General features: G+C 51.8%; 1 protein-coding gene across 4 annotated transcripts in view; it reads right to left on the reverse strand.

The window, feature by feature from the left end:
- Positions 1-362: 362 nt before the first annotated feature.
- The window catches only part of Stk11ip (serine/threonine kinase 11 interacting protein), a 20890-nt gene continuing 5698 nt past the window's right edge, over positions 363-15554 (reverse strand). Inside the window, exons 2-25 of one of the 4 annotated variants that reach the window (XM_050161058.1) lie at positions 14636-14721; positions 12243-12448; positions 11978-12052; positions 11633-11728; positions 11241-11348; positions 11022-11093; positions 9702-9828; positions 9218-9321; positions 9013-9108; positions 8826-8867; positions 8496-8642; positions 8213-8297; positions 7180-7530; positions 6825-7030; positions 6420-6536; positions 6113-6290; positions 4077-4307; positions 3859-3962; positions 3341-3438; positions 3068-3246; positions 2763-2844; positions 2545-2615; positions 1782-2029; positions 363-1138 (exon numbers count right to left, since the gene is read on the reverse strand). In XM_050161058.1, the coding sequence (XP_050017015.1) occupies positions 989-1138; positions 1782-2029; positions 2545-2615; positions 2763-2844; positions 3068-3246; positions 3341-3438; positions 3859-3962; positions 4077-4307; positions 6113-6290; positions 6420-6536; positions 6825-7030; positions 7180-7530; positions 8213-8297; positions 8496-8642; positions 8826-8867; positions 9013-9108; positions 9218-9321; positions 9702-9828; positions 11022-11093; positions 11241-11348; positions 11633-11728; positions 11978-12052; positions 12243-12448; positions 14636-14696 (3234 nt within the window). In that variant the 5' untranslated portion in view covers positions 14697-14721 and the 3' untranslated portion in view covers positions 363-988. Of the gene's footprint in view, positions 1139-1781; positions 2448-2544; positions 2616-2762; positions 2845-3067; positions 3247-3340; positions 3439-3858; positions 3963-4076; positions 4308-6112; positions 6291-6419; positions 6537-6824; positions 7031-7179; positions 7531-8212; positions 8298-8495; positions 8643-8825; positions 8868-9012; positions 9109-9217; positions 9322-9701; positions 9829-11021; positions 11094-11240; positions 11349-11632; positions 11729-11977; positions 12053-12187; positions 12449-14635; positions 14946-15554 lie in introns of those variants that run through there. The other 3 variants (XM_050161061.1, XM_050161060.1, XM_050161059.1) reach the window with 3 other exon arrangements.

Here is a 15554-nt window from a genome sequence, read left to right on the forward strand (position 1 = left end):
TTATTTCAATTAAGAATTCAGGGCAGCTCTGAGGCAAACAGAAGTAGGTGAGATTACTTTGTGAGCCTCCGAACAGGCCTGTCTGGGCCCTCTGCAGGCGTTACCAGAGGACACAAATTTTCCAAGAGCACCTCTCACTGGCCAGTCCCAAGACTCAGCATTCCCCCTCACCCTCCCACCAGACAGGGCACTGCCTGGAAGAAACCACCCCTAAAAGTGAGCGTCTTGGTTGAGTAGCTGAACTAACTACTCCTTTTTTGGGGAGATGTGTACATAGGTAGGTGTATACATGCGCTGAAATTTCCGCAATGGTACAATGCTTGGTTCTATAGGTAATTTACAGAGTCAGCAATGACAGAATCTCACTTTTTTATTGCAGGTCTTTATTTAAAACGTAAACTCTGATGGCTCACACCATTAATCCCAGCACTTAGAAGGCAGAGGCAGGCAGATCTTTATGAGTTCAAGGCCAGCCTGGTCTATATAGCAAGTTCCAGGCTAGCCAAGGTTACACAGTGAGACCCTGTCTCAAAAAGAACAACACAAAATCTTAAGAGACCCAACTTTTTGACAGGCAGTGATCCCATGCAAGGCCACCTGATGGGTCCTACTTTGCTGGAGAAGGACTGCGGTCGGTCTCATAGTGCAAACAAGGTTGCTTCCAGGAAGGGATTCAGGCATGGCAGGCTTCATGGTACATCACCATGTACCACCCAGGACACCTGGCACAGAAACTACTTGACTGATACCTGAGAGAAGCGCTGGAGAGACGCTTTCACTGACCCCTGAGCCTACTCTACTCGGGAGATCACCCAAGGACCAGATCATTTCTCTGTCCTTCTCTTAAGCTGTGGGACATCTGGGGCCTCACTAGCCAGTGGCCAGCCGCTGGGGAGGTCTGCAGCCAGGCAAGAAGACAGGCCCAGAGGTCAGAAGAAGGGACTTCTGCAGTAAAACTCCTGAGTCAGGCGAGCTCAGTGGAGACGCCTCATCGGTCGAGGTCCAGAGCCTCCTGGGTTACAGTCCGTAGTCCAATGGAGAACAGCTCTTCCCAGGGCTCCCGGATCCAGGCCAAGAGGGCTGTCAGCTGCTCCCCACACACAACACGGAGTGCCCAGAAACTCTCCAGTCGAGACACCTAGCCGTACGAGCAGATGGCAGGGGGAGACACAGAAGAAGACATGCCAAGAGGCCAAGGGAGTCTTAGGCGAGGGCTCACCACCCTCCTTGGCTTTTAAAGGCTCTTCCTTTCTTCCCCTCCCTCGGTCTATGTGACTCTGCACTAAAAGGCTGATTCTGAGCCTTGACGACAGTCCAGTCGGCATTGACCACAGGCTCCAGAGGGCTGGCATTCATAGCGCCATCTCTAATCTTCCCTGCTGGAGGGAATGTGAGCTCTAGAGTCGAGAACTGAGCAGGTTCAATTCCTGACTCTACCCTTGTGACCTGTGCAAGTCTGCTCAGGTATCCGAGCCTTAGTTTCACCATCTGAACTACAGGACCAAGAAAGGCACCTCCTCCTCGTGCTGGAGTTGTGAAGGTCAAACAGGTGGCATACAGTGGACGCGCTGATCACCAGCTAGGTTGCAGTCCAGGGCTCCAAGGCCAGGACATTCCCACTGCTGACTGCTGCTTTCTACACACGCTGCTCACCCAACCCAGGCCCTCACATCCAGACTCTGCCCCTCCCTCAGCACCATCCCAAACTAATACCCATCCTTCCGAGATGTACTTCCACACTGTATACACACACACACACACACACACACACACACACCTACCTCGTCATAGAAGATAAGCCGCAAGTCCAAAGGGCTTGTGCGATACAGCTGCACAGAGCTCAGACTACTGAGTGGCTGCTGCTCCCTGACCTGTATGGAAGGACCTTGCCCCCGAGGAGGGGCCTGCTCAGAGGCTTCTCCAGACACCACTGGGAGGGGGGACTCTGCCTGGGACCCTGTAGGGTCTTCATCTAATAGGTATAGTGTGGACAGCGTCAGCAACAGGGACACAGGGCAGGTAGAAGAGCCTGCAGAGAGAGAGGCAAGATGATGCCTACAGCAAAAGGCAATGACAGACCTAGATGCTCAGGTCTAGCGTCCCAACACTGCCCTGGAGAAGAGGAATGGACCACACTAAAGAGTGGGCCATAAATCAGCACCATGCTTCCACAAACTCCAAGGACCCTAAGCACCAAAAGCCCCGAAGGCCTATACTGAGGCCTATACTGAGGGAGCCACCGCACCAGCCAACCCAAAGGCCCAGAGCCTCTTGACAGGATGAGGGGACATATGCAGCCAATATACCCACTTTAGGAAGGCTGGATGCCACAGCTAAGGTCTCCAGGCAGCTGAAGCCCTGAGGACCCCTGACCCCACCTGGAGAAGTCGGAAATACCAACCTAACAAAGGTATGCCTGCAAAGTTGAGGAGTCCAAATTCCAGAAGCTGAAAATTACGACATGGGTACTATAGAGGCAATAGGGGACAAGCCGGAGCAATACGGGGTACACAAAGCAGGGAAACATCCGCAACACTGACTTACCTTCGGTCAGGAAGGCCCGAAGGTAGAAGAACTGAGGAACCTCTGCAGAAGTTTCATTTCCCAGCAATGGCCTGTGGAGACCACAGTAGACACAGGAAGAGGATCAGCCAGGGTAGGGTGGGCTTCAGCAAGTGGGAGTAGGTGGGGAGGTGTGGGCAGGAGGATAGGGCTGTGCCTGGAGTCTGTCACCACTGAACCCTAACCTCCGGCTGACTCACCAGAGCCGATGCTGCGGTGTTACCTCCTCCTCCGTGGCACTGATGCAGTTCCTCTGGGTGCGAGGCAAAGCCTGCAAAACACCTGGATAGGGCCGGCCAGAGACAGGAATGCTCAGAGGCCTTTGCAGTCTTCTAGCCCAAGCTCTGACCCTGGCTATTCTCCGTAATGTGGGACCTCAGAAACTGCTACTGCGGGGATTGAGGGAGCAGGGAGTTCCAGGACCTCCGTCTACCGGTAAGCATCAAACTGAGGAGCAGGCCCTGAAAGCTTGACCTCCGAGTCCATCCCTCCCATACTCTCTCACCAGTGAGCTCCTCAAGGAAGGCACGGCAATGCCTGGCATCTCGGGGCAGCAATACACAACTGCCTGTCCCAGCTGACCACTCCAACCGAAGGCTCTGGCCTGCAAGGCCAAGCTCCATGCCACTTAGATCCTGCAGAGGAATGGCCAGGGTGGACTGGAGCCAGCTAGCGGGAGGCCCACTGTGGAGAGAACAGGGAGACCAAGATTAAGAAGTAGACAGGATGATATTGGCAGGAGCTGATGTTGCCCCAGCTACACACCTGGCACACTCACCAGATAGCCCCTGTCACCTTCAACAGGTAAAGCCTGTGGTCAGACACAACAACAAGGCACAGAAACTCCCCCGTGTGGCCTGCTAACACCACCGGCACCTAAGAGAAGGGAAAGTGGATAAGAAACCAGAAAATAAAACCAAGGAGGCAGGTGCCAGACCAAAAGCTGCAGCCCAGCCACTGTCGCTACTGTGATCACCAGTCCCTCCTCACCACTGTTTCTGACCATGCAGTCTGCCCTCCCACCGGCCCCAGGATCTTTCAGCAGGCCTCCCCAGTGTCCTCTCAGTGTTTCCAACCTGTCCTCCATGCTCAGTCAAGACTATCTTAAGTAACAAACTCCCTTCCTTCAAATCTTCTGGGCAGTCCCTCCCTGGGATCCATCCAGACTCCCTGGCAGAAACAGCACACTGCCTCCTAGACTCCCCTGAGGACACCTGCCTCTATCCCTGCACACTGGTTGTCCCATCTTTTCCACGACTTGATACCCATGGCCAGGGGTCAGTGGGTGGCACAGACCTTGATACAGCACTGGAACTCCTCCTCAGAGTCACTGAACACCTCAACATCCAGGAAGAGCCGGAGGCGGTGGTCCACAGAGCGAAGACCAGAGTGTCCAGGAGCTATGAGCAATCAGCAGGCCATCAGCCTGGCTCTGGGAGGCCACAGCTCCTACTTACCTTCCCCCTCATGCCCATCCCCCCAGTACACCTCCACCTTGTTTCACCTATACTCACTCGGACTGAGGCTCCAGCTGCTACGGCCATGAGATAGGGATGCCTGAGGTGGGGTGTCATCAGACCCGCTGGGATGGTCACTGTGGTTATCAAGGTCACAGGCAGGGCCAGGGAACCCGGGGGGATCTGGTGGTTTGTCTTTCGGGTTCTGCTCTCTATTAGGGATTTCCCCAGACACGGCCAAGAGAACCACATGGTCACTCCCACAGTTTGGACATACAACAGGAGATTCTGGAGTGACAGACAGAGACCCTGTGAGCTCGCAATGCTCCCCACCACCCTCCAGTCTACCTCAGCCCCAGTCACAGCTACCAATCCCAACATCCCACTCCCTGGCCCATCTCCAAGCGTAGTCTCTAACCTATCCCTCCCCATCCCAGTGAGGGCCAACAGCCTCCTGCAATACATCCTACTTCGGTTTCTAGGACCTGCTCTGGTCCTTCCTGCAGCCTTGAGTTCATCAAGCACAGCACTGTTTTACCAGCAACGCTTGAAAATCAAAAGCCGGATCCAGGGAGATGCAAGTGGTACCTCCCACATGCGCAGGAGGACCTGAGTGCAGATCCCCAGGCCCCAGGTAAAGGCAGTGTGGTGCTGGTAAATAGTGACTGAGGAAGACACCCAATGTCAATCTCTGGCCTTCACGTGCACACAGCTACATGAACACATACATACAACATGTGCACACATACAATCATCATAATGATAACAACAAAGACAAAAATCAACAGATTGGGGAAGACAAGGAGGTCCCTCGTGCCAGTTAGGTCTAGATCCCAACTAGATGGGTAATCGTGGACCAGTCAGCGGCACTCTGCCTGCCTTAAGGAGCTGGCAGGATGGGTGAGTGGACACAGACAAAGTGAAGGATGTGGATGAGGCGAGAGATGCTGAGTGGCTGCAACACTGCAGGCATGGGCAGCCCCGTCAAAACTGTTCCTACCCATTTTGCAAATAAGAAAGGAAAAAAATTAAACAACTTCCACACCCTATCCACACTTACATAGTTGGAGGTAGTAAGAGAAACTACCATATATGAAGGACCTTTGCTTTATGCTGGCAGCTATACTTGGTGTTTTATTGTCAGATTTAAATCTGACAAGAAAGCTGGGCAAGGTAGCACACACCTGTAATGCCAGTATTCAAGAGACAGAGGCAGGAGGACTAACACAAATTCAAGGCCAGCTTAAGCTACACAGGAGTATGAGGCCAGGTCCAGTGAGAGATTATCCCTAGCTATATGAGGCTTGGTCTCAAAACATCAAAAACTTTCAAAGAGAAACTCTACCACAGGAGAACTGCAGAAGCCACAGCACTGATGGAGGAAAGCCAGGATCCAGGAGGGGCTATGATATTCTCCTGCACTTCTATGGCTCGGACTGCTGAGCCTGCTAGGGCAGGCTCACAACAGGCAAGGACACAGGGGTATTTTTTCTGGAAAAAAATAACTTAGTCCTGTTATGACTGCTGCCAAGAAGTGTGGCTGATAAGAACTGCGCACTGCTCACAGCTGTTAACCAGAGTTTCCCTTCCTTCTGCAGGGCCTTCAAAGCCCTTATTGTTTGGCCCACAGTGGAGCAATCCCGAGATCAGAATATAAAGAGATGCCATAAGGTGCTGCATCCTATCAAGTAGCTCACAAGGTCGGTCAGGGAAGGACAACTTGTGCCAATCCCCAAAGCGGCTCACTCAACAGTCACTGCACAGAGGGCTCATGACAGCCTGGCACTGCACTGAGGGCGCATTAGGCTTTGTGCCATTCCTGAAATGTTACCCCAAAGAGCCAAAAGCCGTCAAGCTATGAAAAAATAATGAGTACATTTAAGCACACTCACAAAACAGCACTTCCAACCCTGACAGGGCCGTTTCTGCTGTTTAACACAGCAGGCAGGCAGTTGTGTTTCTCCCGGATGCCAACAGTTGCCCACTCCCCTAAGGCCATCTTTCCTGGGGCTCCCTCTGCACACTCCTCTCAGAGGCACCTTCCCTGCGGTGGGGAGCTGTGTGGGCAGGGAGATCAAGGGCACAGCTGGTACCTGGGTCCTGAAACAGAGGCTTCCAGCCTTCCTCACTCTCCAGACCCAAACCGGGTTCATCCGGCTTGAACTCAAAGCTACAACGCAGACACTGGAATCTGCCCCTCCGTGGGTCCCTGGTCTCCCCAGGCTGCTGCTCTTTCACACTGGTGAACGGGGTCAGCACAGCAAGCAGCTCCTGACAGGAGATGGGTCAGAGGCAGTTAGCTGTGAGCAGGCAGGCTACAGGTGGAACTGCATGGCAACCCCAACCTCCAGCCTAGGACCTGCTCCCTCCACTCTTCCCACCGGCCTCTGGATCCAGCACCTGGATGGCCTCATGGGCCTCTGGCTCCAGCACAGCGTAGCGGCGCAACTTCCGGTCAGGACAAAAGTAGGAAAAGCGCAGAACAAGAACTGGAGCCCCAGGGGGTGGACCTGAGCCCTGTGGGGGAGGAAAGAACACAGCAGTGGGCAGAAGATGAAACGGAGCGTGAAGGAAACAGGAACTCTGGCCCTACAGTGCTGGAGCTGACACCAAGCCCTTAGACAGAATCCATCCTTTAGCCCACTCCCTGCCACACACCACACACCCAGAGCACTCCTCGGCTCCAAGTACTCAGGGAAGTGGAAAGTACCCAGCCCGGCACCTGGCACACAAGCACCAACAGGCTATCAAAGATGAGTCTGGACAACCAAGCACCTCTTGCCAAGCCCCCACCCTACAACTCACCTCGGGCACCCGTTCTCTTGGACTCTCAGTCTCCGACTCTAGCTCAGCTGCCACCAGGCTCTGCAGCTCCAGCCGCTCCAGAGTCCGGGCTGCTCGGAGCTCCACCTCAAACAAGTGGGCAGAAGTGACTCGGAGAAAGCATTCCTTGTCCTGCATGCCCCCAAGCCCCTGCAGGGGACACACCAACATGGGGCGGCAGAGCTCCGCTGCAGAGAGGCCAAGAGAGAACTGGAATGAAGAAAGGGTCCAGGTCCCACTCACCTGAGAGAGGCTCTCCCCAGCCTGGCCTCCACGCAGCCCTTCAGACATCTCAATAGCACTTGTCCCCATATCCCTGATGGTGCACGCCTCCCACCTTCCACTTCCTTCTGCTCCTGCTCCTCTTCCTCCTCCAGGTCCTCTCTCGATCCCTCTTCTTTATCTTGTTCTTCCCTCTCTTCTTCATGGAGCTCTGGCTCCACCCTGTCCTCCTCTGACATCTGTGGTGAATCCTTAGTGTCTCCAGCTTCCACTGCGGCTGGAGGGCTGCACGCAGTCTCTAGGCTCTGGGTATCCTTAGGCGTGCTAAGGTCAGGAGTCTTGGTGATGGCAAGAGGGGGGCTCCCCAAGGTCTCCACGTGGCTCCTGTACTGCAGCCAGTCACAGCCAAATCGCTCCCGGAAGCTGTTCAGCAGCTCAAGTTCCCGGTGTTGTTGAACAAACCACCCTGGGAAGAAGGAGGACATAGAGTTGAGGCCCTACCCCGAACCTAGGTGACCCCAGCCTCTTCCACGGCTACTCTCAATAGGCCTCCCCTCCACAGTATGTCCTCAGCTGTGTCCTAAGGGATGCTGTGATCAAAAGCAACCCAGAAGCCGGGTGATGGTGGCGCACGCCTTTAATCCCAGCACTCGGGAGGCAGAGGCAGGCGGATCTCTGTGAGTTAGAGACCAGCCTGGTCTACAAAGCTAGTTCCAGGACAGGCTCCAAAGCCACAGAGAAACCCTGTCTCGAAAAACAAAAAAAAAAAAAAAAAAAAAAAAAAGCAACCCAGACCCACACACCAAACAACTGTGGAGATTCACAAAACACGGTCGCATATGTAAGATCCTGAGATAACGTGTAGGAAAAAACCTGTTTCACCTTACACTTCCCAAATGGTTCTGGCCATAAAATCTCTTTATTATACAATCTGTTGCACCCTATGAGATCAGCATTTCTTAGGTAACGCTGCCTGGAAGCAAGCCCTTCTCTTCGACCTACACTAAAAAGACAACAGACTGAGGGGTTCTCCACAATAATCCATACCACCCCAAAATCAAGTTTCTCCTAACACCTAAAAGGCAATTTCAAGATTACAGAGATCTGAAGGGAGGTGGGAAGGGAGTGAGCAGGAAGGGTCAACTTACCAGCTGGGGAGGGATCCAGAGTTCGGAGCTCTGGGTCTGTGTCACTGGGCTCAGAGATGCTAGGCCGCCTCACACGGACTCGGCTCTAGTTTGGACAGACAGATGAGGTTCTATAAAAGCTGGAACTTTTAGCCTGATCATTCATGGCCACCTACATAACCTACCAGAAAGTGCCAAGTTCTAACAGGACCAAGTCATACTGCTGTTAGCCTACCAGGTACCTACAGTGCCAGTGAAGAGACTACCCAAGCCCAAGCACAAACCAGTGGAAGATGCCACTTACCTTCACCTTACGAAGTGGGGCCTGGGCCACAATGCCCCCTGAGGAGAGGCTGTCACTCAACTCAGGGCCACCTGAGGTTTCAGTGGTGCTCCCCACTGGCCAGGACAGAGGCTGGGCCACGGGACCAAGCCCCGAAGATTCTGAAGTCTGGTATGTGACAACAGGAAGGAGGTCAGAACAAAGGGGCTACCTCTGCCTGCTTGAGCTAACCAGAGAAGAACCCTACTTTCCACTGACCAGGAAAACCTTTCCTACCCCATCTCCCCAGTTACTGCCTTTCCCTCATGTCATCCCAAGAGTCCTCCCTCATCCCACCCCCACCAGGCTAACCTGAAGATCCTTCAGTGACAAAACCTCGCCATCAAGCAAGAACTGAGCAAGAGAAAGGAGAGAGCAGGGCTTGAGGCAGGGCCCATGGGCAATGACTCCTCCAGAGGATGACTAGGTCTTTGACTTCTCACTCGGGGACAGCAAAGGGCTGAAGTCACAGAAGGACAGACACTAGATAATCACTCACGCCATGAGCAGCATCTCTGGCCCAAAGTGACAAGTACTGAGCAGTGGTTGCACGGTGTGCCGGGTGGAACGACAAAGGGTTACCTTCCAGATAGAGCTGCAGGGCAGAGAGGAGACTGGATAGGCTGGAGATCCTCCCCATTTGAACGCACAAGGAGACCCAGACCTGAAGGTGGCTCCCAGGCCCATAAGGAATTCATTCTCACCTTACGGAGCTCAGTCAGCAGCCACAGTGGTGACAGATCTGTGTGTCTTTCTAGAAGATTATAGGCCACATCGAGGTGCCGCAGGTTCCTCAGCTGTTCCAGGCCTAGTGCAGAGGAGAGAAGGAAGAGGCCTTTGGTGGCATGCTGGAGACAGAGGTGGAAGGACAATTCTCTGCACCACAGTCCTACCTCTAAGTCTTCACGGGGTTCTAGATCAGCAGTTCTCAACCTGGGGGTCGTATATCAGATATCCTGTATATCAGATATTTCTATTACAATTCATAACCGTAGCAAAATTACAATTATGAAGCAGCAATGAAATAATTTTATGGTTGGGGGTCACCACAACATGAGGAACTGTATTAAAGTATTGGGAAGGTTGAGAAGCACTGATCTAGATGACAGTTGTCTATGGGCCAACCTGAGCCACACCCGTCCAATTCCTTTCCAGACTGACCCCACCCTACACACATTTTCTGCTTACCCTGAAGGCTCTGAAGCTCATTGGCTCGCAGTATCAAAATCCCTAGGGCCGCCCCTGAAGGTCCTACTCTTGGCACCAAGTGCAGGTGGTTATAGGAGATGTCCAAATGGTACAGCTCGGATAAATCCTGGCAGTGGGTGAGGAGACATCTCGATTTGACAAAGCTCTAGGCAGGGTCTTCTGTGCCATCTTCTCAAATCTACCTTGACCTGTAGAAACTGCAGGCTCAACACAAGCCAGTTCCTCTGCTCTGCACTAAAAGAGCTGGACAAACACTAGCACATTCCTAACAGTTCCAGGCTACACCCTGATGGTGACTCCAACCAAGTTCCCGCATGGAAGAAGACAAGGCTCTGAGGAGCACTCAAGGCAACCAAAGAGATTCCATCTGTTTCAGCCACCACCTGAAGAAAGAGCCAGTCTCTGGGGACAAGAGGGACCTAGCCAGTCAGTGCAGTCAGTGAAAAAGCCCAGGTGCACTTCATGGGGACCCACAGCTACTTCCTGACTTGTAAATCCCCAGGTCTCTGGGTGCAAAGATGACCCCCAGGCTTTTCTCTATTCCTTCCTTCCCCAGTCAGCAGTTCACTTTGAACCCTCTTTCGTATTTTAGGACTTGGAAGTACATCCTTACCATTTTAACAAGTACTCAGCCTTATTATTATTACTCTTAATTACTATTATTATTATGATGATGACGATGGTTTTTTGAGACAGGGTTTCTCTGTGTATACCTGGCTGCCTCTGCAGCAATGAAATAATTTTATGGTTGGGGGTCACCACAACATGAGGAACTGTATTAAAGTATTGGAAAGGTTGAGAAGCACTGATCTAGGCTTCTCAACTCACTCTGTTGAGAGCACTGTAACTCACTCTGTAGACCAGGCTGACGTTGAACTCACAGAGATCCATCTGCCTCGGCCTCCCAAGTGCTGGGATTAAAGGCGTGTGCCACCACCACCTGGCAGCCTTATTTACTTTTAATGGAGGTCAGAAAAGACACAGGGAAAAGATTTGTCATCATCATAGAATCTACACTTCTGAGCCACACACTAGGCTGTGACATAGGGTACTCTTCACAAGAACTCCTGTGAGTTCCACTTTACAGGTGAGCAAACCAAGAAGCTAAGTGATTTGCCCCAAGTCATCCAGGTATCCCAAGCTGAGATCACAACTGCCTTGTATGCTAGAGGAGAAACCCACACACAGTACTGACTCTCAGGATGTGGTTCCACCTAGGACCGAGAGCAATGTAAAGAGTGAGTGAGAGCAGAACCATCCAAGGCCCAAGTCCACCAGTAACTGGCAGCTCACACTTACCATCAGGAAGCCTTTGCAGTCCTGGATATGATTGTGGCTCAGGTTGAGGAAGCGAAGAGCTGACAGGAGACGCTGGAGGGGACAGGGAAAAGACGCACAGAAAGGTTCTTCACAAGAATACCTGTCAAACAGCTGGCATTCCTCCCGAAGGACCCATCCTTTCCCTCCCCAAAGGCTCCTTCCCTGGGCGGGGGAGAGGAGGGGAGAGGGAGCACTCACCAAGGAGCTGTCTAAGCTGGTGAGAGCGTTGTAGCTGAAGTCCGCGGAAAGCAAAGCTAGCCAGGGAAGGGCAGAGCACAGGTCGCCACCGCAGGCTGACAAGAGCTCCTGGGTAGGGGACAGGCACACCTACTACTTCATTCTCAACCTCCTCCCCACACATGCGATAGCATCTAGGTCTCCCTGGAGATCAAGTCACTGTCCCCAGGGAGCAGACTACGGGGACCACGGGGAGACAGACTCTAGATTATATAGCTTGGTGTGACTGTAAGTACAGAGACAGGTGCAGAGCACTGTGGGGTCACAAAGGACAGGGGGAGAAAACTGGGGGAAACCACAATGCTTGGCCTTCTGCATTTCTCAGGACAAGGAACCACCCCTCACACTCTTACCTCTAGTGCCTGGATGCTCCTGCTACAAACCAGAGACTCCAGCTGTGAGTAGATGCTACGGAGGCCACGCAGGCTGTGGATGGGGACTCCTCGAAGCTGGTGCAAAAGAAGAAAGGGAGGAGGTAAGCAAAGCTTCAAAGAAGACAAAGGCCTCTTCCCCAACTTTTCTGATGGGAAGGAGGGAACGGATGGCCAAGCCCAGCTAGGGATCAGGGAAATGCTAAAGGAAAAGACCTCACTGAAGGGCAATGGCACATTCAGACCTGACCTCCCACCAAGAGGCTGTCTCCAGCCTCACACCCACGAGGCTGCCTTTTACTAAGTTCTGCCCACCCACTCCCTCACCTCCAGCTGCCGAAGAGACTTGAAGGGGAAAATCTTGATGGGCCCTGGAAGGCCAACACCAGGGATATGGACCAGCTGAAAAAGGAACATTCAGGTTACTGAGGCAAGGTAGTCTCCAATCAGCACCATTTTCTCGGCACAACCACCCACATCACTGACATCATCTGGATCCCAGACTCCCAGCCTTCTCACACCCCATTCATCCCCTACCACCATCATCCCCTGTAGCTCTCTGCATATCCTGTCCCCTTGTTCCTCCTAGGACCTTGAGCGAAAGCGTTTTCTGCAGCACATCGAAGAGGAACTGGAGCTGGAGGATGGTGGGTGAGTCGGCAGGATGGGAGGGAAGAGCCACGAAGCCCGTCTGGCCAGGGCCCCATGGCCCCAGGTACAGTTCAAACACTCTGTTCAGTTGTTGCAGTGTGCCTGTTAGCAGGCTCAGTGTGCTGCAGCCAGAGAGAACTGTGTCCCCTGAAGGAAGAAGGGCAGACATGAAGAAGGAGAAAATAAAACGTCTTTCTTTGTGGGACCCCAAAATATACCCACCCTCCTCCGTATTGAAGATACTCCACTATGAGATCAAACCTTCTACCCGCTTCCAGCTCAGAAGTCTTCTATAGTTCCCCATGTTAAAAACAAACAAAATCCTAGTTTTCAACCTGATACAGAAACTGCTTCACTCTAAGGGACTTTTCTAAATTCTTCTGCTTTCCACTCAAAAGAGCCAAGGCTACTTACAGTATTGGAAATACAGCCCACTTGATCCACAGCTCTCTCATTTTGACACGTTCCCTTTTATTGCCAAGCTGAAGATCAACGTCACCCAGAGAACCTTCTCAAAGTAAGACCTCTTGGAGGGCTGGGGAGATGACTCAGTCATTCAAGTACTTGCTGAGAAAGCATGAGAACCTGAATTTGGCCCCCATCACCCACCTAATGGCACACAGTGAAGAGACAGCCGTAGAAAGATCCCTGGGGCCAATGTTAGTCAGCAAGCCCAGGTCTCAGTGAGAGCTGCTGTCACAAAGAACAAGGAAGACAGCTCCCGAAGAATGACACCTCTGGCTGCCCCCAACTATCTAGAGATGTGCCCACTCATCACTCCATCTGGAGAGGACAGTGACACGCTAGATGTAAAGAAATGTTTTAAAATATATTCTAAAACCAGGTGTGCTGGTGCATATCTTTAATCCCAGAACTTGAGAGGCAGAGGCAGGTGGATCTCTGTGAATCCCAGACTCAGAGAGAGAGAGAGAGAGAGAGATCAAGAAGTCAAAGAATATTGCAGGTGTAGTCTATAATTCCAGCAAATAAGACACTAAATCAGAATGGTCATAATTTCAAGGCCAGCCTGGGATACAGAGAGATAGCAGAGAGAACTTTTAAACGCTTTACTCAGCTTCCCCCGCCTTTATACTTCTATAATGCTAGTACAATGAGCAAAACCAGAAAATCGGTGTTGGTATCACGGTTACAGTATTCAGTTCTGTGCCGTTTGTGTAGATGTTGAGAAATACCACCATAACCAAGACACAAAACTATTCCAACCCCATAATCATATCCATACACTCTATGATTCCCAGTCCAGGAGCCATGTCAGATTTTTGCAGAATAATAAATCTTACAACCTTGCATAAAGATTTTCTATGTACTAGACAATGAACTGAGTATAGACAGAGACATGATTCAAGGAGTCTCTCTGAAGTCTAGAAAAGGCATGGCATGGGAGTTATTATTGATATAAGCTAGAAAATGAAAGTGCTATCAGAGAGTCCACAGTCCCACCAATGGAGTGTAGAGCTAGAGGACACCGATGCTAATGAGGTAACACATGCCAAATGACTCTGCTGCTTCATCTAAATCTCATCATTATTTCCCCCAAAGAACTATTAACCCCACCTAACAGATAGGAATACTGAGGCTATCTGTAAGAAGCCTCTCTCCTTTTCTTGTGATGCTAAGGACTGAAGTCAAAGTTTTATCCGTGCTAAGCGCATGCTCCCCTGCTGAGCTATATCCCAGTCCTCCAAGAATCATCTTGGATGTGATCATCCAGCTGATAATTAATACAACTTTGATAGCAAGTCAAAGCCTGTTTCTATCACTGATGCCAATACTGTGTGAGCTTCACCGTGCCCAGGAATTGGGGGAAGCAACTGCAGTACCACTATCTCTTTGGAACATTTATTATGTATGCATGCTCTCCACTAAATAAGATAACTGAACTGTTGATATCTTTGAGTACAACCACTATGATAACCTACCTGCGAAGAACACTGAGTGAGGCGCTAAAAACTTAGCCACGTCTGAAAGAGGGTTGGGACTCGCCTATGTGGGTCTCACTCCCAATTTCAGGTGTTTAAGGTGCTATACTTGGTGGCTTTCTCTACAAGCGATTACGTTCTTGTCTCCAAGTGTTTCATCTAGTAATGATCCCTTCCCTCTGCGGAGGTAAGTGGTGCTAGTAATGGCTAGTAACAATTCAGACTGTCAAAGACAGGGCTGTAACCAACGCGTCACGAGGAACACACACAGGAGAACAGAGAAACGAGAAGTCTCTCACACCTCGTGACCCCGCCGGCAGTGACTCAGTGAGTCCGGCGTTTCTGGAAGGTATGGAACACACGCACAGCTCAGATAAGCCGGAAGTTCACTCACCCGAATCCCGCAACAGCCCGGCGAGCTTCCACACTACTGAATCCCGCGGAGCGGTCGTCATAGCCACAGGACGCTGGGGGCGGAGCCTTGGAAAAAGGGGAAGCGGAAGAGCCTCAGGTGGGCGGTGGCGACAAAAACCCAGAGTTTTCGTGCAAATGGAGCTGTTGCGTAATGGAAAAAGCAAGGAGCCGCTATAAAGAACGTCTTCTCGGACCCCCTTTCCACGAACACAGGGCCTCGGGAGCCCATGGATTCGCGCGGTCGGCACTCCAACCACTTTTGCTGCCAGATGCCTTAATGACAGGAAGTCCCGCCCCGGAAAGCAGAGTAACTACCGGAAAGCCCGCCTCTTCCACCGGAAGCCGCTCCCTGGACTGGCTGATGTGTCCGCGGGATTCTGAGGATGGTGGTTGAGCCCCCGAGCTGGGCCCCTGGCTCCAGCTTGTCTCCGGGCGGCCCCTTCAGTGGAGGGCGAAACCTGACTCCATGTTTGCAGACTGGGCGGGGAAGCAAAGTTTGGAGGAACTTTGGGACTTTTTTTTTTTATCAGTAGGGAAAAAAACCTCATCCAAAACAAATACTAGTTTTCCAGTTAAGCAGCCCTGTCCTCCTTAGGAAGTTCTTCAGTATCAGCCAGGGAGGACTGAGACCCTCAGGGATGCCCTCTCTCGATTCCCCTTTGCTGTTACGACAATCTCTAGAATTATTATTTTTTCCTTAAGGTTTAACAGTCTCAGATTGGCCCCTGGTCTTTGACTCGGCACTCTGGAGGCAGAAGCAGGCAGATCTCAATGAGGGCTAGATAGTGAGACCCTGGCCCTAAAACAAAAACCAGACACGGGTAATAAATCGCCTGAGCCCAATATTCTCTCTCTCTCTCTCTCTCTCTCTCTCTCTCTCTCTCTCTCTCTCTCTCTCT

This window comes from Alexandromys fortis, unplaced genomic scaffold (assembly GCF_014885135.2).
Source record: "Alexandromys fortis isolate MF-2015 unplaced genomic scaffold, M_Fortis_MF-2015_v1.1 scaffold_98, whole genome shotgun sequence".
In the NCBI taxonomy this organism is placed as follows: Eukaryota; Metazoa; Chordata; class Mammalia; order Rodentia; family Cricetidae; genus Alexandromys; species Alexandromys fortis.